The sequence below is a fragment of the Perca fluviatilis genome, chromosome 13 (assembly GCF_010015445.1).
Source record: "Perca fluviatilis chromosome 13, GENO_Pfluv_1.0, whole genome shotgun sequence".
NCBI lineage: Eukaryota > Metazoa > Chordata > Actinopteri > Perciformes > Percidae > Perca > Perca fluviatilis.
In genome coordinates, this window is record NC_053124.1 from 24,630,943 (window position 1) to 24,656,737 (window position 25,795).

Genomic DNA, 25,795 nt, shown 5'->3' on the forward strand with positions numbered 1-25,795 from the left:
TATATATATATATATATATATATATATATATATATATATATATATATATATATATATATATATATATATATATATATACACACATACACACACACACATATATATACACACACACACAAACAATATTAAAATAACATTGTGTTGGTGGTATTGAAGGAGGTTGGAGAAGGCTGCTTCAAGCTTTTGTTAACCGACAGCTAAGGGACTGCGGGGGTCCTCCTGAACTCCATGCACCCACACGCTCCAGTTAGCAAGTGAAGCGCAAGAACACGGACAATTGGGACCCTCCCCATCGCTTCCTGAAAACATGCCCTCATCTAGCCTGGGCCCGAAATCAACTCCCCTGCTCCCTGCTCCCCCCTCCTCCTCCTCCTCTTCCTCCTTCAACTCCATCATACTAACCAAACCATTAGCTTGATTATATTATCAGCTTTTCGACATCATTATTTTGCTAGGATACAGTCTTGAATAAGAAGCTCTTCGTTGCAGATCTGTTTTCCTTTGTCACGACGGATTAAAACCATCTGATGATTCACTCTACTTTGTCCTACTGGCCAGGTTACTGATGGCAACAATAGGCATACCAAGAGCTCTGAGTGTATAATTCTACATTATGTATCACAAGTACACAAAATCATTTCAAGTGCACTGAACTCGATAGTAATTCAAGTGTATTCCTTTGCCTCCATTTTGGTGCGTTGTGTTGGCGTCTACGTAAAGCTTTACAAGCAGGAAAATGTGTTTATATAACATCCTGTCTTCAGTTGTACGTACATGTGGGGGTGGATAAAAAAATACAATAAAATGCAGTTCACACAACATTCTCACAACTGCAAACTATGACATCTTTCATACAAATTTGACCTTTCACAAAGCGAATGCATAATGCTGTACTCTGGATTTCTGCAGAGACTTTTTAAGACCTTTATAATACCACATAAAATGCAATTTAATTCTTTTCATTAGATTAATCTGACATGTTTGATTAATTGTTAAGTCTATAAAATGTCAGAAAATATTGAAAAGACACAAAGATTACAAAGATATAAAAGTCAGACAGACGCAGCAAATCCTTACATTGGAGAAGCAGAAATCAGAACGTTGTTTGGCATTTTGGCTTAAAAAACTAAATGATTATGAAAGTTTTCTGGAGATGGAGCCAGTATGGACATTATAGCCTGGAATTATTTATTAAGCAGCCCGCAATCAGTAACAAAAAATAACTAAAAAGGCAAGAGAAATTACTTGTAAACTACATTTAAGACTTTTTAATCATCATCTAATGCCTTTTGAGGCAAGACCTGCAGATACCCTGTGTGTTGAATTGTATGATATTGTACATGGGTTTCAATTTTTCTGTGCTCACTAGGTGCACGTAAAAGTACTACAGAAGGGGTTTTACTCTGCGTGAACAGCGCAGTGAGTTCGAGGTCTTCCTCTTCTACTTTCACCAAAACCAGAGATGTACCTATATATAGCCTCCTCAGCTGCCACACTACTACGTTTAGATATGCGCGTGTCTCACTCTCAACATGAAATGCCCAAACTCATCCTTCCTCACAACCACAGCCAAAATAAACAGTTTATGGCTGCATCTACCCAAACTGTCATGGGGGGGGAGATGTGCACAGGCAAGCAGACATCAAATTTGCCAACAGCTTCCAATACGAAAACAATCAGGAGAAACATAACATGTTCAAAGAGTGCCACTTAATCAGAAATTCAATTGTAGCTACACATGGTAGAACATTATGTCCGTCTAGAATACAACCTCTGTTAAGTAATTTCTTTCCTTAATACGTTTTGTTCTTTTTCACAAGCTTATTAATAAAAATTTACATTAATGCAAATTTTGTTTTTTATACTTCCTTTTAGCAGCCTTGCCATGCATTATTAAGGCAAACTGAATTGATTTAAATAGGTTTATGATTCCTTTCTGTTTAATATAACTTATTTAAACATTTTAAATAGAGCTAAAATTCACATAGAGACTCTACAGACTTGTCAAAGTTGGCATTTAGCCTAGTCCTTGATTTAAAACAACTTGTTAAGCAAGCTTCCTGCATAATTGTATGCTTGTGCTTCAAGTGAGACAGAGCTGCAGCTACGTTGAGTCACAGAGGAAGTGAAACGAGCTTTCCCTGGCACAGAAAATGACAGATGACTGGAGCCAAACAAGTCGTTTTGCTCCTTATGTAGTTTGAGTGCATCTTTTAGCTTGGATCCAAAAATTGACCACCAACATCTTCAAGGAGCAACACAACACAGTACAAAGATTATCGCCTCCCTGTCCAACTATTCAAATTTTTCTCTCTACGCTGATCTAATGTTTAAAAACCATGAGATTGTGTGTGGTGGTGTACTCACATTTGATGAGAGGTTTAATACTAGTGTACTGTACAGCCTAATAATGCTATGTGTGTCCTTCCCTGGTAACCACAGTGTGATCAAGCCGAGACACAGCTGGGCTTAAGTTAAGCATGAGGATGATGGCTTGGCCTGGTGGCAAGTCAGAGACTAACAGCACTGAGCAGGGGGCACGCTGACGCTAACACCTGCAAATCACCTGGATTAAGGACCAGGCTGGACTGGGGAAGAGGCAGAGGTACTGAGAAAGACCATTCACAAGAAGGTCTATCCACCCATCACTGCAGAGAAGTTTAACCATTCGCTGTTGCTTCAGGAGCAACAGATTTTGACTTTAACTGATGAGTACAGAAAGTACACACCGGAAAAGCAATATTATAATCATTATTTACACAAATTTCACCTCTGCAGTCCATGTTCATCCACCACAAACAGCCAATTGATACATTTCTTGACTGGCAGTACAGCTGCTGAAATAACATCTATGCGTAATAGCGGATGCTGAAATAATCATCAAACATTCCCACATTTTACTGGGAATTGTAGTCACTTACTTTACTCCAGACTTCTGCCTTTTTGCACCAGTCTCTGTATATTAATGATGTGGAGTCATATTTTGGAACAATCATTAATTTCTCGCTCAAGATATAACATTTTCAACCTGAGTGAGCTTAGCTTTGCCTTAATTCACACCACCTACAGTGAATTAATGCCTGTCTGCCTCTTTTTACATCTTTCCGGTGACAATTTCTGTCAGCTGCTTTAGTAGTATCTGAACACCACTCTAATAGTTGCACCTAAACAATAAGAACAGATTAAACGAGCTGCTTTATGAAAACACTGCATCACATTATTACACACAACCTTTGGGGCGCCCTGTCGAAAGAATTCCAGCCACACTTAAGCAAAAGCCAGAAAGTGCATGTTTCTGAAGAAATCTCCTGCAACTGGACCAGAAGAGGCTGACTTTTCAAATTAAAATCTACAATGTGAACAAAAATGTCACTTAATACAACTGTTGAAAAAGTTAGAGGTTCTAAAAGGCCTAACTTGTTTTGCACATAAGACTCTTGTAAAGATGCATTCAGTGTAAGCCAATATGAGTTTAAAAAAGGTCAGACACTGGGCACTACAACCATACTGCTGTATTCAAATTAATTATTATTCATATCTGCAATATCAAACTTACATCCACACTCTACTTTAATAAAAAGGTAAACATGTATTAAATACTAGACCTCCTTGCAATGTAACAGCTGCTGTTATCATAGATAAGACCTTTAAGGCTTTCACTGATTATGTGTGGCTCACACACCTGTGAACGGGTGTACAATATTGTCCTATCCAAACATCCCCATGCTCACACAGTACCATGCTGTTTAGCAAATGTCCTTAACTTATACATCTAAGTTGTCCTTTTGCCACCACCTTTCTTTAAGAGCATGTGATCAATGTGTGTAGACATGCATCGATGCAACAAAAATAAACAATTTCTTCACCGTGACAAAAAAAAAGTGATGTGTTTGCTCTGCAAGCTGCACTCAATTACTCATGTATGTAAGGGCGCATTTCACAAACAAAATGAGGAACAGTTTGTCTATTTAGAAATAAATGGAGATAAACACATATTTTGCTAATAAAATGCTTTGTATCGCTGTGTGTACAGTATGGCCGATTCATCTCCGCATGCATTCTCTTTAGATCAATGCATCGCTGCAAAATAAGTGCCTTTGTTATCATATAGGAGAATTCTATGGAGCTGGCCTGCAGATCTGATCGATAAAAGCGCCATCCATCCCTGCTGAGCTCTCAGACGCATGGCGCGTTAACAAATGACAGCCTCGTATAAAACCAGTAAATTACGGTACAAAACACACACGTATGCTCATTTAACGCATGTAACATGCGTTTTATTGGCGTTTTTTGTTTTTGTTTTTCACCCTTCGCTGTCATCTTGGTCGGAGGGCAGCCCGAAGAGACGTACTGTTCCTGATGGCGATGGTACAAATGTAGATGGTTTAGCAGGAAAAGATATTTATACAGGTGGAATATTTTGACATATTTCGACGGTATTGTGTGGTCTCCTTGTACGAATGAGGTCGTATTATGTGACCAAAGAGAAACACATCGTGAACAAACAACGTAAACACACGACGCGGAAAGAAGCAAGGAAGGAAGGTCCTGGTTAAATCCCCACTCACACAATGCCAGCCCCGACACGACGAGCAGTGCGTGCTTCAGATAAATAAAACAGCACAGACATTACTGGATAACCGATTTTAAACACAAACCCTCCTCGTACAAACACAAAACGTGGCTCCCACTCGTTGTAAATAAAGTCACACACATATATAGACACACACGGGCTGGGCCTCGGTTTGTTTTCCCGTCAGAGCGTCAAGGCCTCGCTGCAGCCGCGGCCCCCAGTGATGCGACGCATATGCGCACACGCGCCCAACACCCGGATCGCTCTCTCCGCTGCTCGCTTTCTATTTTCTTAAAATTCTTACCGGGTCCGAGCGCTTCCATGGCCGAGGCCTCTCTCTCCGTCTCTGTCCCGGCCTGGCGGCTCCGTACCGACGCTGAAATTGGGGGCGGTATCGCGAAGCTTAAAGTGGCTAATTTAAGAAAAGGGAATATAGATAGATGCGTGGATGACTGCTGACTGAACTGACCCGAGCTACCGCTGCTGGTTCTGAGGATTTGTAAGTGCGCATGCGCCAGTTAGAAGCCTTGGACTCTGCTGTACGCATGCGTAACTTGCTGCATCGCAATGGTAGATCAAACCGATCAAACTTTAATGATCCCAGTCAAGGGTGGGGAGGGTGGTGTGCATTATATAGTATATGGTAACAGAATACAGTAAAACTAATCTTAATAATAATATAACAATAACATATAAATGGTTGGATGTAAATACTCACAAGTTACCTAACCAACAGAGCTGAAAGTAAGTACAATTATTCAAATTAGGGTTGTAAAGTACATTCACTCAAAACAACACTCAAATACTGTACTTTGGCCCTGTACACAGGTACTTGAACTTGAAGACAGTAGCTCCTGTACTGCACTCAAGTAGAGTTGGTAGTTGATTACAATTCATTGTTGGAAAAGTATTCAATTAATTGATTAATTACTGAATTAGGCTACTAATTTAATTAAGTAATTGCTTAATTAAGCAGTAATTCCATTTTATGCCACTTACAAATGAATTATGAATATATATTACAATATTATAGATTTGGTTAACTAGCAGTACAACTACCCTACCCTACCTTAACCAGCATTAAAGTGATGCTTATTTATGGATCAACATAATCCAGTAATACACTATTCTAAATTGGACTATAACAATTTCTTTTACTTTTGGTATCTTCAGTATATTTTGACACTAATACTAATACAATTTTGAAACCAGGACTTTTACTTGGAAAAGACTATTTTATGCACTGACATTGGTGCTCTTACTCAAGTAAAAGATCAGATTATTTGTTTTTACCATTGAATCAAGTGCTTTACTTTAGTAGCAACACAACAGTGTAAAATACTCCATTACAAGTAAAAGTCCATTTAAAATCTTTGTTAGAGTACATACTGTAAGAATTCTAAGCAAAATGTACTCAAAGTATGAAAAAAAATATAAGTACTCATAAGGAAAATTGCCCCTGTGTGTGTTGTATTATTGTTTTATTATGTAGTTGGTCGAGAATAAGCAATTTATTTAACTATATTGCTGGGTAGATTAATCTATAACAAATACATGTATGAAATGCATTAAATATTCTGTATGTAAAATCTTTAACCACATAGTACATCTCTAGTGGCCCTGTGCAGATGTAGGCCTACTTTTCATCCTCTACTACACACTGAACATTAAAAACTCATAACTGTCCTTACCAATAAGTACGTTAATTAATGGGGCATGCCTGGAACCCCACATAACCATATGTCCATATCCATCAACACAATTTGATAAGGGATAATATGTTATACAACCAGGGAGAGAAATGCACTATTCCTGTGAACTAAACATGTTATTTCATTAGATTTTAGATCATAAAGTGGGGCAAATGCTTAACGTCTTACTAACTTTCTTTCTTTCTTTCTTTCTTTCAAAGCACCGAATTACCCTTACAATCTATTGTTTGCTTTTGGGCACGTTCATATTTTGAATTGTAGGCTACCTTACTCTTAACCATTTATATTTATGACACTTAACGTGTTTGCCTGCACGTGCATTATGTACATTGTCCACCTTGTATTACAACTGCTGCACAACAATTTCCCTCGGGGTAAAGTTTAATCCTCACCCTCACTTTTGCAAAAAAAAAAAAAAAGAGAACGGCAAAACCAAAACCCCTCAGCCCCGCCCGCCCGAGCATTTCCGGTATTTAAAATCAGCTCCCACCAAGCCATGTCGTCAAATGGGGCGGATACAAACGTCCCCAATAGACCAATAGGATTGCGAGAACGAGGCGATTGACACCTCAGTGACGAAAAACTACGGGCCAGCTGTCACAGCGCGCGAAAGATCAAAATTTATATTCGGTGTGTAAGGTTAGGGATCAGGCGGGAGGAAGAGAAAGAGCCCGGCTAAACGCTTTCTAAATGTCCTTTAAAAGTCTAAAATAGACTTTGTCACGCAGACATTTGCTTTTCTACGTCTGTTGTTGCTGCTGAGTTTCGACAAAGTGTTGTCTCCGCTGGTTTATTTTACAAAAGAGCGGACAAAGATGAGCCTGGTCGTCTCTCAACAACAGGTGAGGAAATTATTTCAGATATCAGTCCTTATTTTGGACGTCTAGCTATGTAGCTAACGTGAACATATGAGCCTTATGCCATATGTTTGTCCCCGTTAGTTATGAGTTAAAAGACTGGCAAGAAATGTGTTAATTGCAACTACAGTTAGCGTTAGCCAGTTAGCTGGCTCGCTAGGTTAGGTTTAGCCAGCTGGGATGGTGGCTGTCGTCTTGGCCTGGTCACATCGATTAAATGCACGCTAGTTAGGCATTTTACTTTGTTGACCACTGTTAAAATCGTATAACGTTATCTAAGCAGATTGTGGTCTAGGGGATTACTCACGAAAATCAGTCACTTGTGCTTGTAACTTTATTTCATGTAACATTAGCTAGCTAAGTTACCTAATAACGTTAAAGGGAAGCATTGTAGCTAGCTAACGTTACGTGCTCATTGTTTAGCATATTGCAGGGCGCCACTAAAGTATTTTAACATCTGTTTTGCTGCTTTAAGTCACACCAACGACCTCCATGTTTTTTGGTAACGTTGTAAAGAAATTACCTTTCCTATGTGATGTATTTTGACAAATAGACCCATGCTCTAACTTTGGCATCCTAGAAAAGTCATGCATGGAGTTGGACAGCTATCAACGATTGTAGTCTTGACACTTTAACCGTGCAATTAATACCTAGTACCTTTTTTGGATTGTATGGTAACAGTGCAGACGACAGGAATCAGCCCTGAACACTGACATTTGGCAGTGTGCTTTAGATTAAGGCTGTATTGCATAGAATCTGGAGCCTCGTGTTTTTTTTTTCTCTCTCCAGTAAACAGACCTCAGTTCAAACAGACTACAATCCCCCATACTATAGAAAATGCACTTCATGATAGATTAATTCTGTTTTGTGTTATTCTACCCAGGCAGAGGGGCTCCCGGCTGTGGCCCAAACGGCAACGGAGAGTGATTCAGACAGCGGGATGGGCTCTCCAGCAGAGGAGATGGTCATAGAGACAGCAAACAAAAGAGAAGAGCTTCCAGGTGAAGTAACACAACAATGTATGATAATCCAGCCTGAGAGAGATGGGGCAGCAGGAACAACTTTGGCTGTTTAAATGAGGGAAAGGTTTATGTTAATGTCTGTAAAGTTACATAAATGTGTTACATTTACATTATATACAGTTTAGGTATTTAGTGGATACTTAACCACACAGTTTACAGTAAGTGCAACAGTTAAATATATTTTTGAGTAGTATCCCATGATCCACAATAACAACCCAAAGACAAATCTGCCTATGCAAATTATCTAAAGGTGTAAAATACAAAAACCAATGCAATGTCAAAAAACAAAGTGCCTCAAGGACTTGACTGCACCTACAGATTAAAGATGATAATAATCCTTTTATGTGTTTAAAAAAAGGTTATATCATTAATACTGGAGCAAATAAAATAACATAAAAGCACAGTACATCAGACAAACAACGCAACAACATAACCAATTTTAGATAGAACTATTTTTGTTTTAGTATCACTGCATGTGTGCATATATTTATTTATTTGACTCTAAATTATCTGTTTTCAGATTCTGACGACGATGAAGACATCACAGTTCACAGAAAGCCACATCGTAATGCCATTACAGACAGTGAGGAAGAGGAGGCATCTGCGGAGAGCAGTGTATACATGGCCGAAGCACTGGTATTATCTGCTTCCAGCGGAGAGGAGATGGAGACTAGAGAGGCAGAAGAGAAGGATGAGAGGAAAGCAAGAGGGGCAAAGAAGAGCAAGAGAATAAGCCGTGCTCCCATTGACAGCGAAGACAGTGAGCCCGAACAACAGGGATGTAGAGAAATGGAGGAGCAACGGGAGGAGGTGAGAAAGGAAGCAAAATCAATGAAAGAAAGGAAGAAGAGAGAGAAGAGCCAGAGGCATCGGGAGAAAAAGGAGAAGCGTAGCAAAGTGGTGGAAAAACTGAAGAAGAAAGAGAGGTTCTCTGAAATGAATGAGGTTAGAAGCGTGGCCTTTTCGTGGTGTGTGATTGCACTCAAATTGTAATTAACATGTATTCTAGAAGCATAATTAAGTGATTGTTAAACAATAGGAGTCCTTGACGTGGATTATATTGCATGCATGTTCCCAGAACACACCTCTCCCTCGGGCTCTGAATGACAGTGGATGCCTGCTGGGCGACACGGACCTGTTTGACACTGGTCTTGACAATGAGGAGGAAGAGGAGTCTCTCGATGCCATCCGAGCTGCTGTCAAGCAAAAGATGAAAAAACAGAAGGTACAAAAAAGATGACCATTGCAATTGGAATCGTTTATAACAGTGTTTATATGTAAAAGGTGTAATCAGGAATTTAAGCCCTAGCTTTTTGTTGTTATCACTATTGAGCTGATTGGTACACATAATACTGATGACACAATTCATGATATTTTGGTGAGAAGAGTGGCATACAACTATTTTGCAGATTTTGTCTGCACAGGCCTTTGTGTAATTGGTGAACTATTATTGCAGGATCATCTCCTGGATGAGGAACAGGAGGAAGAGGAAGAGGAAGATGCAGCAGAGAAACCCCAGCGTGTGGTATGCAGTGCCAAAATGCTTGGAATTTATTCTAAATGCTACAAAATCTATACCAAAAAGCAGTTTCATTCTCAACATGTGTGATGATTTCAGGAGAGGAAAGCTGCACGCGCCAGCAAAGAAGCAATGAAGCAGCTACACAGCGAGTCTCAGAGGCTGGTCAGGGGTCAGTTTACAAGAAACACTTTGTCTTTTATCTATTGTGGCAATGTGTTAACTGTTTTCTGATAATTACTCGTAATCATGATTTGAAATGTGTGGTTCCTATTTAAAAATAGGTGTCTTGTGTCCTCCATGCTACTGAGACTTCATCTTTGACATTGTTTCTTCTGTCTTTGTAGAGTCTACACTAGGCCTGCCCTACCACATCCCTGAGCCGAAGACCATTGACCAGTTCTTTAGGAAGAGAGCCCGGCCGGAGGGGCCTGCCATGGCTTTGTTGAAGTAAAGACAAACATAACATGCAGACATCCAGGCAGCTAGCTAAAAGTTTAATTTCACACACCAAGTTCATTTTGAAGTTTTGCATTTATTTTTGTGTGACACACACACGTGCATGCACGCACACACACACACACACACACACACACACACAAATGCAAATCAAACACCAATATCAACATTCAATCAAAAGTTTCAAGCCTTCGGTAATAAACCTACAAATGAATGATAATCTCTTCAGATCCACAAAGTATTCAGCCATGATGTTGGAGACACCGTCAGCTCCTCCTCCACCTCCCACCAACCCACCCAATGAGCCTCTGCAGCCGCCCACAGAGCCGGACTCTTCTCCCTCTCAAGATCTGTCATCCACTCAGATCCAGCCCATACGCCATCCTGCCGCCACCTCGTCCCCGCAGCAGGAGAGCCTCAACCAGGCCGGAGAGGCAACTGCGAGCATAGATCCCGACCAGGAATCTGGACCGATGCTTTACCTCTCTGAGAGTTTGCAGGAGTCGGTCACAACAGATGAAGTGGTGAGACCTGATTCTGGAGAAGAAACGTCTCATGCACATTTAGAACAAAGTCACGCTGCAGTAATGTCTGACTCTGATGCCCTGCAAAAAGAACCTGTGTCTGGAGCTTTGGTGCAGCCTTTAGCCACTCAGTGTGACTGCGCTGATCAAGTTGCAGCAGAGCCTTCGGCTCAGCAACCCACCAAACCCAAGAAGGACAAATTGGCCAGACTAAAGAAGCTTGGACTGGACCCCCCACCCATCGCTAAATTGTGTCCAGATGACGGGGCTTTTGTTCAGCTCGAGCTCCCACAGCCCAACCCTGGTTAGTGATGATTCTCTTAGGATTTCAGCCGAGTTAGAAGAATGTGTCGTAAATCGGAATAAGCATTTCTACTATTAAATTTAGATCTTATAGTCATCACCTCTGATCTTCAACTAGGTTTGGAGGCCCTGAAGGAACGTTACCTTCGTCACGTCAAGGCACCTGTACGCCCTCAGGGAGAGCGAACAATGCAGCTCGACATCGTCCGCAAAGACAGCACTCCGTCTGGCCAGGAAGAGCTGCACACAGAGTCAGTCACTGTCACTGTTAAAGAGGGAGCAGAGAAACCTGTGGCAACCAAACCAGGTATGGATACACATGTGATGTGTACATAGAGGCCAGGGTTTCTGGAAAATTAGATTTTGAAGGGTATTTCAGATTGGGAGACCAAATTGTTGACAGTTTATTATTTAGCAACAATAACAAACAAAGGAGAAATCAACTTGGCCGTGGTCCAAAGGTGCGCACATATATTGACTTGGAGATTTGGTTTGCTTCATGACATGCTTAGCCTCCTCTGTCCCCTCTTTTCATAGGAGAGAAGCTGCTGACTCTGAAGCAGCGCCTGCAGCTCGCCATGGCCCAAAGGAGACAGGAGGAGAGGGCACGCAGGGCTGAGCTAAATCGCCTTGACAATGAAGACTGTGGAGACGAGGAAGAGGAGGAGGAAGATATGACCGATGAGTCTGAGGAAGAAGAGGTAAGAGGATGTTTTGTTTCTTGCTACTTTGGAACAATCAAATTGCTTTATACACATTTGTGCATTTATCCCTTTTTGTACTCGCATCAAGCCTGCTCTTCTCTTTTACCAGAATGTAGATGACTTACTGGGAGGTGATGATGGTGAGGAAGAAGAGAAGGAGCATGAAGATGAGGAAGGCAGTGTGGCCCAGAGTATCAGGAGTCCTTCTCCTGTGGCACTAAACGGGCCCTCGCTGACTCCTGACCTGATAAACGCAGATGGAACGCTCATGTTGTTCCCTGGGAACTCCTGCTCTCGCACCGGGTAAGTGTGTTTCTGGTTGTGTGTCTCTTTATGTTGTTAACTTTGTTGGTGACACTAGAGAATGCTTCTTAAATGAATGTAATGATTAAACTGCCTTTTTTAAAAGTATCACTTACCTAATCATAACCACACGCGCTGTTGTCATTTTTAGTGATGGTGTAAGAAGGTCTGGTCCTTCTGGACAGGACAGCAGCAGCAATAAGATGGGTGAGTAGAGTGAAAGGCCTGTGTTCAGTTGGTCCATAGTTTTTACTTCCGAAACAAACTGCAGTATAGTTATCATTAGCTATTATTGAGATCAAATCCTTTAGATATAGTGATACAAATGTTGTTTTTTACACTCCTTGAAGTTTGGCAGGACACTTTTTTTTTCATTTGTCTTTTTCGCTCTTTCTCATCCTTCTCGTCTCCAGAAGAGGACGACTCTCTGTCCCTGATGAAGGACAACAGCCACAACAGCAGCTTTGAGTTAGCAGGATCTATGATAACCTCCTACCAGCCTGTGAATCATCAGCGCTCCACAGGAAGAAGTATCTCCAACTATTCCATTTTCCGCTCCCCTTCTCCCTGCCACTTCAGGCCCAGCTTCCTCGGCTCTGCCTCTAAGGTAAGAGAAAAGGTTTTTCAGTGTGTTTTAATAGTTTGAGCACCAAAATATCATTAGGGGTTTGAATTGTCCCAAACCTGCACAGGGTTAAAAAAAAACCTTTTTTTAATTCAGTCAAATTGATGAGGCACATTGAAAAATCCACAATTTTAATGTCATGATTTTAGTTTTGCTCATTAAAAAAACACAGTAAAAATACAATATGTACTCAAAGACATTTGTGTACAAATGTACCGACTCACTTATACCTGCATATACTGACTTTTACATGAATTAAAAGTAAATGAGCTGAAATGATGAAGTTTATACAAAGCCCTCCCCCAAAACCTCAAGGCAAGAAACTGGACTACATTAAATAAAAAATGAGGAAAGGCAACTTCAAAAGAGACAAAATATTTTTTTCAGCTTTTATATATTGTCAAAATGAAATGGTTTACATTTTTAATCTTTTTTTATTTTATTTTTTATCTTCTGTCAGAGTTCAGGCAAACTCTCCGAGCGCTCTCTTTGCCTCCCTGTTGAGGATTCCCAAGACTTGTATGCACCTCCATCCCCAGGAGCAGATTCGGGTCCCCTGGGCGAAGCAGCTTCTGGGCCTGGTCTGGGAGGAGACTCCCAGGGTCGCTTCTCCCTGGAGGACGACACCCACTCCCAGTTACTAGATGCAGACGGCTTCCTTAACGTGGGCCCACGGCCCGGTGCACCTCGCTCCCACAAGAGACAGTTGATCCTGGACAGCCTGGATGAAAATGCGATGGATGCCAACATGGGGGAGCTGTTAGGCCTGTGCTCAGGTGGTTTTGGGACAGCGCAGGGCGGCTCAAGCAGGGCTGGAGGCCTCGGAGCGACACAGGAGGATGAGATGCTCGGGTTGTGCTCTGGAGCGTTTCCACCAACACAGGCCGAAGAGGAGCACATGGAAACAGAAAAGAGTAAGGGGAGAGGACAGGATGAAGATTCTGATAATACCATGGATCAGCTGCTGGGGCTGTGTTCAGGGAAATTTCCTAGTCCAGGTAAAGGAGTGTTTGCTGTCACCCTTCTGTACGGTTTTATTTTATTTTAAATGCCCTACCGTGAACAAAATCTGTTTTGCAGACCAGTTAAAAACTGGAGACATATGTCACTTACAAGCTATTCATTTCTTAATGGTTTAACCAAACGGTAGACCTTATTGGGAAAGGAAATTAAAACAGATAACTTGTAAATAAGAGCTTGATAAACTACACAGAACCTCAAGGATCTGTAGTTGAGAGAACTGTGAAAATTCCTACTTCCTTATAATGTTGGAGTTTTTATCGTCAAAAATGCTAAACTTTACCAAACAACAACCATACTACAGACACGTATCACATCAGACGAAAAGTGGAGGCTGTTATATGTATGTCCTTCAATTCTCTCGAAAAAGTTTGATTTTGAGATTTGACAATGTTTTGAAATGTTTTCCCTCCAGTTACGCAATATTTAGATTTTGTCTCCTTTGCTGCCAATTTTAGGTTCTACTCGCACGGCTTCGCCAGCACAAGACAGGTACAGTTGAAAGACCTGAAATAATCCAAATCATTAGTCAAAAAGAAGATTATTGTTGAGGAAAAGTTGTTACTTTTTACAATTCTTCACAAAAGTGTTCTCCTTGTGTCTGTATGAAGTAAAAAGAAGCCAGATGAGGAAGAACAGGAGGAAGAGGACTGCGAGTTCCGACTTCTATCGGATGTGGAAAGTCACAGTGAACAGGTGAGATTGTTTGTTTGTCAATTTTTTAGCTACAGAAGTTCCACTTAGATAACATACTGGATGTATGTATTTACCATGCAAATGAATTGTGGCTTTATAGGAGGACAATGATGAAGATGGTGGAGAGGAGAATGAGGAGGATGGAGAGGACGAGGCAGATGCTGATGAAGACAATGACATAGAAGAGGAGGAGATGCAGGGCGTCTTTGCATCACACGGGGTGAAGAAAAAGAAGAAAATGTAGGTGTAAAATAAAAAAAAAACACATATGAATACATAACTAATGTTATATGCTCTTCTCTTTTGAGTTTGACATTATAGGAAGATTAATTCTAGTCATTTTCATCAGATAGTCCATGCTGTAGTGCAGGCTTTAAAAGCTTCTTGCATCCTGTTCACAGGCGTTTGGCTGACTATCTGGAGTCGGAGGCTGAGCTGTCCGGCAGTGACTTGGACAGCGACGATGAGGACGGCGACAGAGGGAGTGAATACGAAGAAGAGGAGCTTCTTGAGGAGCTTCCCTCTGATGAAGAGCTGCAGGACCAGGTCAACAAGATCCACATGTGAGTACTGTACCAAGTTTAAGCTGCCTAGTACAGAGAGTTTCCTCCACCGATGCTCCAATCATGATGGGAATATCTTGTAGTAATAATGCAAGGTGGATATCTTTTATTTTTTATCAGAAATGTTGGGGTTTAAACTGAGAGATGGAAATGTAAAATGTCATGCTTCCTACAGGAAGCAGATAATGGATGATGATAAGCGTCGTCTGAGGCTCTACCAGGAGCGTTACCTCGCTGATGGCGACCTGCATTCTGATGGCCCGGGACGAGCTCGCCGCTTCCGTTGGAAGAATATGGGTGAGTTACCGGATGGGGAATAAACACCCATAATACCATAAACTGGTGTTTTAATTAAGAATTTGATGGGATTTTAGACAGTAGTTGCTGAAAGAAGACAACCCAAGGAGTATGTGTCTGAACACCTGGATTTATAGCTATTTATTTAAAGTTTTACATATATTTTGCTACATTTTATAGCAAATCAGTACAACTTTACTCATTCCTGCAAGGACAATTGTACTCAGCAGCTTGCCTCCCAGATCAACAGAAACACACATAAAAGAGGAAAAGAGAGAAAATGCAGTTAATCTGAAATAAAAACATTTAGGTTATAAGCTTACAATTATGTGGAATTGGTTTAAAAAAAAAATGCATACATTGACTCAAAGTTCATACATTATTGAACTTTGAGTTCATTAAATCTTTCTGTTTAGATTTAATGTTTAACTAAACTGCTCCAAGCCATTTAGAGTGTCTTTGTATTTTTCCTCCAGATGATGGTTTCAACATGGACAGGACGGGAGCGGAGGGCGAGGAAGAGGAGGAAGACGAGGTGGTGGACCTATCTGAGGTCCAAAGGCGAAAAGAGAGACTAGAAAGAGAACAGTGGCTCAGAGAACAGGTAAGGTTTGAACATTTGTGTTTGGAAGTATTTATAGTCTTACACACATAAGTGAGGAGCCATTGATAAAAATACATTTGTAGTATTGACTGATGATGACTAAATTCTATTATGCTGTAAATTCAATGCAGTCTTAGAGAGTTTACCCTGTAAACATGCAAAGAAAGGATAAATGTGTGCATTCAAGACATACTTGGTTTCCCCTCCTCTGCAACAGGGTGTTATTGTCTTCATTCCTCTCTCTGTCTCTCTTCTCACAGTCTGAACAGAAAGCCAAGAAAGGGGAAGATTTGGATGCAGATGATGAGAAGATTGGAGGGGAAGACAGTCAGTTTATGAAGCTGGCCAAGAAACTGACTGCCAAGACTTTGCAGAGAAAAGGTTGGTTTGATACTAGACCTTACAAGACCCTAAAAACACCCAGACATGCTTTTGTCCAGTAATAATTGCAGTAATGGTCTGAGCAAACAAATAGATGGAAAAATCACCAGACAGAACATTTCAAAGTTTAGGAGCGTTTTCTTTCTGTTGATAATGGGGTGATTAACAGTTTCCAAAGAGAAACAGTCTAATCTTAGTCTGTTCTTAACATATATGCTTTTTGACCTACTTAGTGCTGTCAGTAAAAGAAAGACTGTCGATAACGTTACCTGATGTTGCGACAGAGCTTTAAAGATAAAGCAGAGGCACACACACACACACACACACACACACACACTCTCTCTCTCTGATTGCACCAAACACTGGCATGTGTCACAGCTAACTAAACTTAACCGGGCTCAGAGGAGAAACTGCTGCCAATACTCTGAGTGCTAAATGGCAAGTTGCGTCAAGTCGTTCATTTCCAGACAGTTGTAGCTTTACAATAGGACGTTATTCAGATTTTTAAAGGGCATTTTGACTATTTGTACTGCTGTACCAGTCAACGGAAGACAATAAATGTGCTTTTTTTTATATTATTATTATTATTATTATTATTATTATTATTAAACACTGCTTTGAAATGATATAGCACCTTTTACATCAGTGTGTCACGACAAACCTTTCAGGACTACAAATGTAAGAATGACACCAATAAGACCTGGTAATTTGAATTTGTATGTATATTTGGCAGGTTATATTTAGAATCTTTCACTATCTAACTTTCAAAATGTTCAAACCAGAGCCCCCTGCGGCACCACAACCAGAAAAGACAACCTCAGCTCTCAACCCCTTCCAGAGACCCTCGCAGGTACAGGTACGTCAACATCCCTAATTATTTAATCTGGGTTTCATTTGCTTCAATGACTCTTTATTCTTCAGCTTGTTTATATCCCATCTGGTTAACTACTTGTTGGGGATTTGTAGGTGTAAGCATCATTACGATTGAGATAAACCTAACATTTTACCAACAAAGTTTGTTTTTTATGCGCACACACACACACATACACACATACATACATGCATGCATGCATGGAAACTGTAAGACGTGTTTTATTGACTCTTCCAGGTGAGGAGAGGGTCACTACTGAGTCAGCCTCAGTCCGTCCTCCAGAAGCTGGCCTCGATCTCGGAGGGGAATCCTCTGGCTCCCAGAAACAGTAGAGGGTTCCTGTTTCAAACTCTGTCTCCTGAGAAGGACAACTCGACCTCAAACGCTCCCAAGGAACAGGTGAGTGAAGAAATGCCACTAAACAAATGTGTTGAATCCTCATTTGCTCTATATGGCATTCACCAATACAACTATTCAGTCCTGCATCACACCTATGCTGAGGTATTGAGCTGAATATACTAAATATCTTTGATACACTAAGGGATAAGGACAAAGTAATATTTCACCCTAAAATGTTGGCATTAGTTTATCACAGAAAGATTAAGGTAGAATCTATTTATATTCTCTCCATATACAGTACTCCGTGCACAGATTGTGTTCCATCAGTGTACACAATAGAGAAAGAGAGAAACGGGTAAAAAAGATGAATAAGCTAGTATAAGAGAAAACAGATGGCAAGATTCTGGTTGGTCTTATTATATAACTTGAAATGAGTGGTAGAAAAATGCAGCTTTCTATAGAAGAATGTAAATCCTCAATATTCTGCATCAAATGTTAGTCTAATAAATTGGGATTTGAATGTTTCAGAGAACTGACCGTCCAAAAGTCTGCAGCTTCACTTCAGTGATGCAATTTAATAACTCAGATTTGCTTATGTGCACAGTCCTTCCCAAACATTGTGTTTTCATGCCAATTTTGCTTTAGAAAAACACATTACAAAACCCCCTCTTGTTCAACTCTGTGTCATTAAGTCATAGTTCACACTGGCAGCTATGCATGGATCCCTAGATTGATGAATGTTTGTTGTTATTAGATAAAAGGGGAAGTAAGCTCATGTTGCAAATTGCGGCTTTCGTGTTGCAAAATTGGTGAAACGGGCCCCACCAGTACGTGACCACTAGTGGAACCTCATCACTGCTCTTGAAAACAATACGCTCATGGTACTGCTGTCTCTTCTGCGTTCTTTAAACATTCCACATCTTTGATAGAGTAGCCATTATGGTTGCTAAATCTTGACAAGAAAATTGGTCTGTCATATTTTCCAGCTGTTTTGTATTAAAAGGATAATTCACTGCACTGTACTTCACCCACTTAGATTTTCCCAATCCTGTCTGGTTGTGTATTTTTAGCAGGATCTCCGTTTTAAAAATAAGCACAAAAACTAAATACTTTCCAAAGAGCTTGGAGAGAGATTGCTCAGTAGGGCTGGGCGATATGGAGTAAATCAGATATCACGATATTCTTGACCAAATACCTCTATCGATATTGTGGCTATGTTCTAGGGTTGAAAATCGGTGCTTTAACAAAATATGTTCACACTTAGATTTTAGATAAATAATCATCAGTAATGTGGGCATAATGTCTAAGTGGGGGAAAAGGCAAATAATAGAACAGCTAGAACAGGCTGGTAAGTTCAGAAAAGTACATAACTGTAATGCAGCCTTTAAAACCAGTAAAAGGCAACACTTATGTCATATCACGATATTACGACATCCACAATCTAAGACGATATCTAGTCTCATATCATGATATCGATATATTGCCCAGTGTGATATTCATGTGAGTGTGATGGGTGAATGTATTAATGGCTTCTAGATTTATAACACTAGGTGGAGCCAAAGCCCACCACTCATATTAGATTCTATTAATTTTTCCAAATGTCTTTTATCCCAATACTCACATTAACTTAATTTATTTATTTTTAAACACAACATTAGTCACAAAATAATTGTATTCATGTGTTCTTTATCTGTGGATGTGTTTGATCCTCAGATGATGAAGAAGAGGGGGCTGGTGGGAACGGTGAAGCCAGCAGCAAAGAGGTTCTGCAGGGAGAACAGACCTGCAGAACAGACTAAAGGCCCCCAGAGGAGCATCTTCAACTTCCTGGACCACTGAGGTCGCAATACACTTACTGAATGATAATCATCAGCAGGCTGGGAAGCAAACCGATGAAGGCCAGAATTTACCAGCCATTACCAGTATTTTACCAGCCAATAAGACTTCATTAAAGAATGAGGTGGTTAAGTGATGGTTATGTGCTATAGTGGCTGGTGGATGTCCTCTGTATTACTCATTAAACACAAATACAGATGCTTATATGTGTTAAGCATGTTTACATTGCCTTAAAATGGCAAACTAAAGCACACCACTCAGGCATCTTTTGATGTTTTACTTTTTCTTACTCCCACTTGCTGTTCATTTGTTCAGCTTCTTTGTCAAAATTGTAAATCCGTTCCGCCATCAGAAGCATTCATCTGTCACACCTTACTTGACTTAATTTAGCTTCTCTGGTGGAGGTCCATTTCAAATGTTTTATCATGTAAATAGGATTGATTTGTTTTTTTAATGGTTAGGGAGCTTTTGTATGATGATTTAAATGTATGTGTTTTACATTGTAAATAAAAGTGTATTTTAAGACATTGCTGTTAATGCTTCTGTCTTCTCTTGTTAGACCCAGCTGTCTGTATCATTACTCTGTGGATTGTCTTAAAAATATGGTAAAGATATCCATTGTTTCCATTTGATGAATCCTACAGACTTTGGTGTTCCTCTTGACTTTTTCCTCTAGCACCACCATGAGGTTTATCACATCATTTGTGATTTTGAGTGAACTGTATCCACAACTTTTTAGGTGGATTACAATGAAATTTGGTACAAACATTCATGTTCTCCTCAGGATGAGTTGTAATAACTTTGGCGATCTCAGATTTTCATCTAACGCCACCATCAGGTCAACATTGTAATTTATCATCCCTTTTGGTTCATGACTAAATACCTGCAAAACGAATGACTTTTCTATTTGCCTCAGCTGTACTTTGTGTTTAGTGCTAATGTTAGCATAATAACATGCTAGTTCAGCCTCACAGAGCCACTAGCATGGCTGTAGACTCTAGGCTGTATTCGAAACCGCTTACTGCATACTACCTACGAATGCAGTATGTACACTGCTTTCGTCAGAAGTATTTTTTTTTTTTTTTTGTTTAAAAGCAGAAGTAATGTTATTGTTGTGCTTTGCATTGTTGTCTGATGAATACTGGAGATTTTTGCGAAACGGTACGACATCCTGGTATTTTTGGCATACTTCAGATTTTGTTGGGTTTTTTTATTTATTTTTTTGCATACTATATTTTGGCCAAATGAGTGCATACTGCTAATATAGGCAGTTTCCAATACAGCATCGGTCTTGTTCTTCATTCTCCTTTTTGGGGCTGGATATGTCGCTACTTTAGTTTGTAAGATTTGCCTTCTTTCGAAAACAATTGTCTGTGAGGAATTTTGTACAACAAAAATAATTTAAAAAGCCCTCAGAGACCTCTTTTGGGTTATTGCTTGATCCTTCTTGGGATTTAGACATTGCATTTGAAAGAAACATTTCTGTTTCCCATACCACTCTTGGACATCACCTTTAATCATATGCAGTGTACATAGTTATTAGGCCTTTTGTGGATAAGACCGTGTACTCATCTCATCTTCATTATCTGTGAAGACTTAATGTAACATTGAGGTTTAGACAGGCAGGAGAGCATGTAAAGAAGGGATTCCACGTCCAGAAGGCCACACTTCTCTATCTGTCCTTTGCTGTGAATATTTGAGACTCCTTTGACTCTTTATTTCACTTTCTGCTTTAAATCATAATCGCAGTTTAGAGACTAATGATTTGTTAAGTGACTAATAATAGGCCGGCATTAAAGGGAGGGTCTTCTAACGAGCCCTTTCATGTCTCTCCGTCTCATTAGTAGCCATGGTGATTAGGAGGAGTTCCCGAGGTTAGGAATAGGCGCAGGAGGCCCCATTACACATCATTAGGGGCCAACGCCAGGAGGGTCTGGAATGAACCCCATGGTGGGTCCCGCCTATAGCGAGCTGCTTTACCTGCAGGCAGGCCAGCTTAATCCTAGTGTTGTTGAAGCAGTGATTACATTTTTACCTTTGTCAAAGCAGTGATTACATTTTTACCTTTCTCAAAGTGTTTCCGCCTCTGTTTGAGAGTCCAAAGTCTCAAAACCTGGATTTCTGTGAGATTTTAAGAGCCAAGAGGCTTTAGGCAAAGCCATAATATGATTTCGTGTGGAGCTGCCTCGGTCATTATTTCTGAGCCATTACAACGCAATTAATCGAGATAAAGACTTGATTCCAAATCCTCGGGGTCTGTTTGCAGGGTCAAGAAATCGATTGTAATTAGAATGTGCATAGACATTATTCGTCTTTGCAAGTTGGAGAGTAATTCAGCTTTTTTATTCCTTTTTCTCTTTCTCTGCATCAACACCATAGTCGCCTTCCAAACTGAATTTCACAACTTTGTTTAACCCCGAGAGGGAATTACGAGGTCAATGCCCCCATGAACTCCCAATTCACTCCACACTTGAAAGAGGAGGAAGGTTACATGTTTTGGCACCGAGGCCCAGCTTCTAAATATCTAGAGGACACAGATCTGGCCATTTTCAGATTATGAGGAGGAGAGAGGGCAGAGGGTGGAATAATTGAAGAGAAACATGAGCTGTAGCACCCAAGGGGTGTGTGCAGCTTGTGTCATGACGTATGCACTGTATGCCTAAAATAAAAGTATATAATTAGTGTGCAAAGCAAACCCTGTGCTGAATTAGTGGTTCAATTTAGCACGTCTTGGGTGATTTGGATGATTTTTAAGAGCGCTGGCTGTGAGCTGAAGGTCCAGCAGGCCTATTCTTACAGTCTCTATGCATCTCAGCACTGGGGATCTGACAGTGTACCCTGTGGGTGCTGCTGGCCGCCCTCGGCCACTGTCACAGCCGAGACTGGTGCTGGAGCAGATGTGGAGCTGAGCTGAGGGAAGTGGGTCAGGGTGCTGCAGGCTGTGTACAATTCAAACAAGGTCTTATTATTCACAAGGTAAGTCATGCTCCTTTTTTTTTTTTTTAACTCTTTCCCGTGTGTTTATATATATATATATATATATATATATAAACACACTGTGTGTGTGTGTGTGTGTGTGCACTAATCTGTCTTCCCCCAAGAGGCCTCACAAATGACCCTCAGTCCTCCGAGTTCAGTCTATCTCTCCTTCTACCAGTGTCCTCTGTAGTTGTCTTTTGTAACTTGGGTTTTTCTTTTTTAGAGAGAGATGGAGTGAGAGATGATTTTGCGTGTGACGGGGCCTTGGGCGGACGGGTGTGTTTGATGTATTTTTTATGTGCTTAGGCTACTGGTGAACGATGGGAAGGGAGAGGAAGGGGAGGGAGGGAGGGATGGAGGAGGACGCCTGGAGCTGATGCACTTGAATGGGGATGTTGTTGAAGGAGAAAAGGGGGTAGATAGAAGTGTGTGTGTGTGTGTGTGTGTGTGTGTGTGTGTGTGTGTGTGTGTGTGTGTGTGTGTGTGTGTGTGTGTGTGTTCGTAAAAGAAGGAGGAGGACACAAGGTTTTTTCTGCCGCCAGCGACGACATGTCAGGGGGATTAGAGCAGGGTGGAGGGAGACAGTGAACACTTGTTAAGTCTGTCTGATGTAGCCTCTCTATACCACGCACACACCTCTAGAAAATACACTTGCATGTACACAAACACACACAATCAACTGCCATGTCCTTAGATCTGAGATTGACAATCACAAAAGCACTCAGCCACAAGTTTGGAGAAATATCACACTACAACAAATCCTGCAGTTCTGTGAGGACTGGAGATATGATGTTGCTTGTCAGTGTTGCATTGTGGGTATCAGTTTTGATGCCTTAAACACACCTGTAATTGTAGATATGTTGTGATAAGATTTCTAAAAATCCATCACCCGACACTTGATGTCGACATGTTCAATATATACCAGAAACTGTTGGCATTTACTGTTGTGATTTGCGTGTGAGTCATTTTCCTCCATTTCCCAGAATGCTGTTCGACAAACTCCAGAGGACAGGCATGACCTTGCTTGTTGAGTTCAATAAGAAGGTGGAGAGAGAACACAGGCATGGCAATAGCACAGTAAAACCACCAGATGATGTTTTTTCCTTTGTCCTCTACTAAAGCTTGAGAGTCTTTTACTGTTTCTCCTGTGAGGAAATTTCCCTTGTATGATTTTTAAAAACCCTTGTTACAGACTGACTGTAGACAGATGTCCTTCTGTAGGTCTGAACAAACCAATATATGTGTACTTTTGATGTTACAGAAAGCAAAGAAAGAAAATACTTTGCAATTGAACTCTGTCTTTAGCTGAGCTGGAAATATCTAAATATCAAAAATGCAGTAGCTGTCTATAACTGTACTCAGAAGTGTGCTTTTAATATTGTTACTTCACTTGGATGTCTGAGCTTCACTGTGCAGCAGAACGATGTATGTGCAGTTTGACACTAGAAGGCTGTTTTCACATTCATCTTCTGAAGGGGAAAAGTTTATCTATGCTCACAATATCTGACATGTTTCATTGAGGGAGAAGGAGTAGATGTCACTTCAGGCATTTATAATTTGGTAATTGGATTTTCTTTGTCTTAAAATGTGTCTGGAAGAGATCTTTTTTTTAATGATCCATTTTTTATTTATTTTTTCATTTTGAACAGAGAAACACACTTGAACAATAGCAACCACCCTCTCCCACCCACCACCCTCCGCGGTCTTGAGGAAAATAAACAAACAGAAATCACACCTTGCCTAGTCACTCTCCTCTACTTCTTGTGATGCTGAGGTCATTAGGACTGATACCTGTGCTGCTGCACCTTTCCATAGAACTCTAGTCGATGATTTGGCTTTGTTAATCCTTGCTGTAGAGAGCTCCAGCATAACTATGTCCAGAAAATACGCCAACCACTGTTTTATACAAAGCGAGTGGGGGGGGGGGGAGCCAGCGTTGAGCTATCATTTTCTTGGTTGCGATTGAGCCAGCTAACCAAACTTTCTTTTGTCTCCAGCAGGTGTAATTTAGAGTCATCATTAAGTAACAAAACAATCGGGTCAGTAGGAATTCGACATACTATCACATCAGATATTATTGATGTTGTTTTATTCCAAAACTCATGCACCTGTTCACACTCCCAAACCATGTGCAGGAAAGTTTGGAAGAGATCTTTAACTTTAAAGTCCCTATGGGGATATTTGTCTTGTAAGGTGAACAACACATACAGACTCTAACATAAGATAAATAAAAGATAATAAAAATACACCAAACATGCAGAACATGAGCTAAAATCCACCACACAATCGGTGTGAGAATCGGTTGGTTATAAAATGCATACCTATAGTTTTAACAGCGTTTAACTTAGACATGCTTCACAATCACATATAGTCATTTAAAGGCCATTAAAACAAAGACTATATGTAACCTATACATACCCCATATTTAGCATGTATAAGCAGTATACAACACACTACTTTAACACACTATAACAGGGGAGTCAAACTCATTTTCTCTAAGGGCCACACTGGAAAAAGAGAATCACACCAAGGACCACACACGTCAAGTTTATTGACATACTTTTGTTACTGCATGTCACTTTTTTTAACATTTTGGTAGCTTTTTTCATCATTTTTGTTCTTTTTGTGGCTTTCTCAGACATTTGTCACCTTTTTGTAAATTTGTTGCTTTTTGTTGACATGAAGCCCTACAAAAATCATCAAAAGAGTTCTTTAGCCATAGTAGAATTTAGCAAATCAAGCAAAAACAATGATACATTTTTTAACAACAACCTGTTTCACAGCCTGAATATGAAAACATCCAAATTCTGCTTTGAATGTCAGGTAATTGCCGTTTAAAAAACACTTTCCTGTGTTTTTGGTTTGGTGCACAACTAGGCGGGCCAAAATTTATTGTGAACCCAAACTGATATACGGGCCAGATCTAAAGAGAGTTTGACACGTGCACTATAATGTAGGTATAAGCACATATAAGTGTTTATTAATATATTGTCAACTCCATGTGAGCATTTATAAGGATAACACTGTTGTACTTATATACAATATGTATTCATATCAGAATTTAATAAATGTTTGTACATTAAAAAATACTTTAAGATAACCTTATATCTGCATAACTGCTTTATAGTGTGTTATTAGCCATTGATTAAATATTTGTGTACTGCTTCTGATTGCTAAATGGGTCAAAGGAAAGTGTTACCCACAAAAAAACAACAACATACTTTTCAACCTAATTTTGTCTAATTTTAACTGCTTTTTGTGTTCTTTGTTGTAACACACAGGCTATTAACACTATAGGACTCAATATAAAACTGTGATTTTGCCAGAGGGCTAAAGTAACTGGAACAACAGTCACTGTAACCTTGTTATTAGGTTAAAAACACCATGCCATCATGTGGTTGTTGTGATATAGAAGCCTGTTGCTGTACAGTCAAACTTACATTACAGTAAAAATAACTTAAGACATCACCATCCTCACATTGTTTCTATTCGAATTCTTCATGGTTTCCCTTTTCCTGCAGTCCCAGCCCAGTTTAGGAAGTGCTTAGTCAGTCCTGTTTTTCCCAGAACCACAGTGGCAGTGAGAGGATGGGAGGAGGAGGAGGAGG

General features: G+C 40.2%; 2 protein-coding genes across 5 annotated transcripts in view; one reads left to right on the forward strand and one right to left on the reverse strand.

Annotated features, from left to right (window-relative positions):
• ago4 (argonaute RISC component 4) overlaps positions 1 to 5,060 on the reverse strand; it is a 29,286-nt gene extending 24,226 nt beyond the window's left edge. For 3 of the 4 annotated variants that reach the window (XM_039820512.1, XM_039820510.1, XM_039820511.1), the window contains exon 1: positions 4,878 to 4,896. In XM_039820512.1, the coding sequence (XP_039676446.1) occupies positions 4,878 to 4,896 (19 nt within the window). Of the gene's footprint in view, positions 1 to 4,877 lie in introns of all 4 variants that reach the window. The other variant, XM_039820509.1, reaches the window with a different exon arrangement.
• Positions 5,061 to 6,872: 1,812 nt separating this feature from the next.
• Positions 6,873 to 19,735, forward strand: LOC120571200 (claspin). Its single transcript, XM_039819985.1, has 24 exons — positions 6,873 to 7,127; positions 8,026 to 8,143; positions 8,685 to 9,109; positions 9,243 to 9,389; positions 9,621 to 9,689; positions 9,783 to 9,855; positions 10,031 to 10,133; positions 10,372 to 10,970; positions 11,088 to 11,276; positions 11,507 to 11,670; positions 11,783 to 11,976; positions 12,128 to 12,183; positions 12,390 to 12,583; positions 13,062 to 13,599; positions 14,080 to 14,113; positions 14,233 to 14,317; positions 14,418 to 14,557; positions 14,719 to 14,880; positions 15,056 to 15,177; positions 15,654 to 15,781; positions 16,042 to 16,162; positions 16,945 to 17,018; positions 17,271 to 17,432; positions 19,086 to 19,735. The coding sequence occupies exons 1-24, from the start codon at positions 7,101 to 7,103 to the stop codon at positions 19,209 to 19,211; spliced, it is 4,050 nt and encodes a 1,349-aa protein (XP_039675919.1). The 5' UTR covers positions 6,873 to 7,100; the 3' UTR covers positions 19,212 to 19,735.
• Positions 19,736 to 25,795: the final 6,060 nt, after the last annotated feature.

Bases quoted from the DNA above. Each gene is read 5' to 3' on its own strand.
- LOC120571200 (XM_039819985.1), top strand. From the start codon at position 7,101: ATGAGCCTGGTCGTCTCTCAACAACAG. The intron at 11,977-12,127 runs GTAAGTGTGTTT...TGTCATTTTTAG, and splicing joins AACTCCTGCTCTCGCACCGG to TGATGGTGTAAGAAGGTCTG. The intron at 13,600-14,079 runs GTAAAGGAGTGT...TGCCAATTTTAG, and splicing joins AGGGAAATTTCCTAGTCCAG to GTTCTACTCGCACGGCTTCG.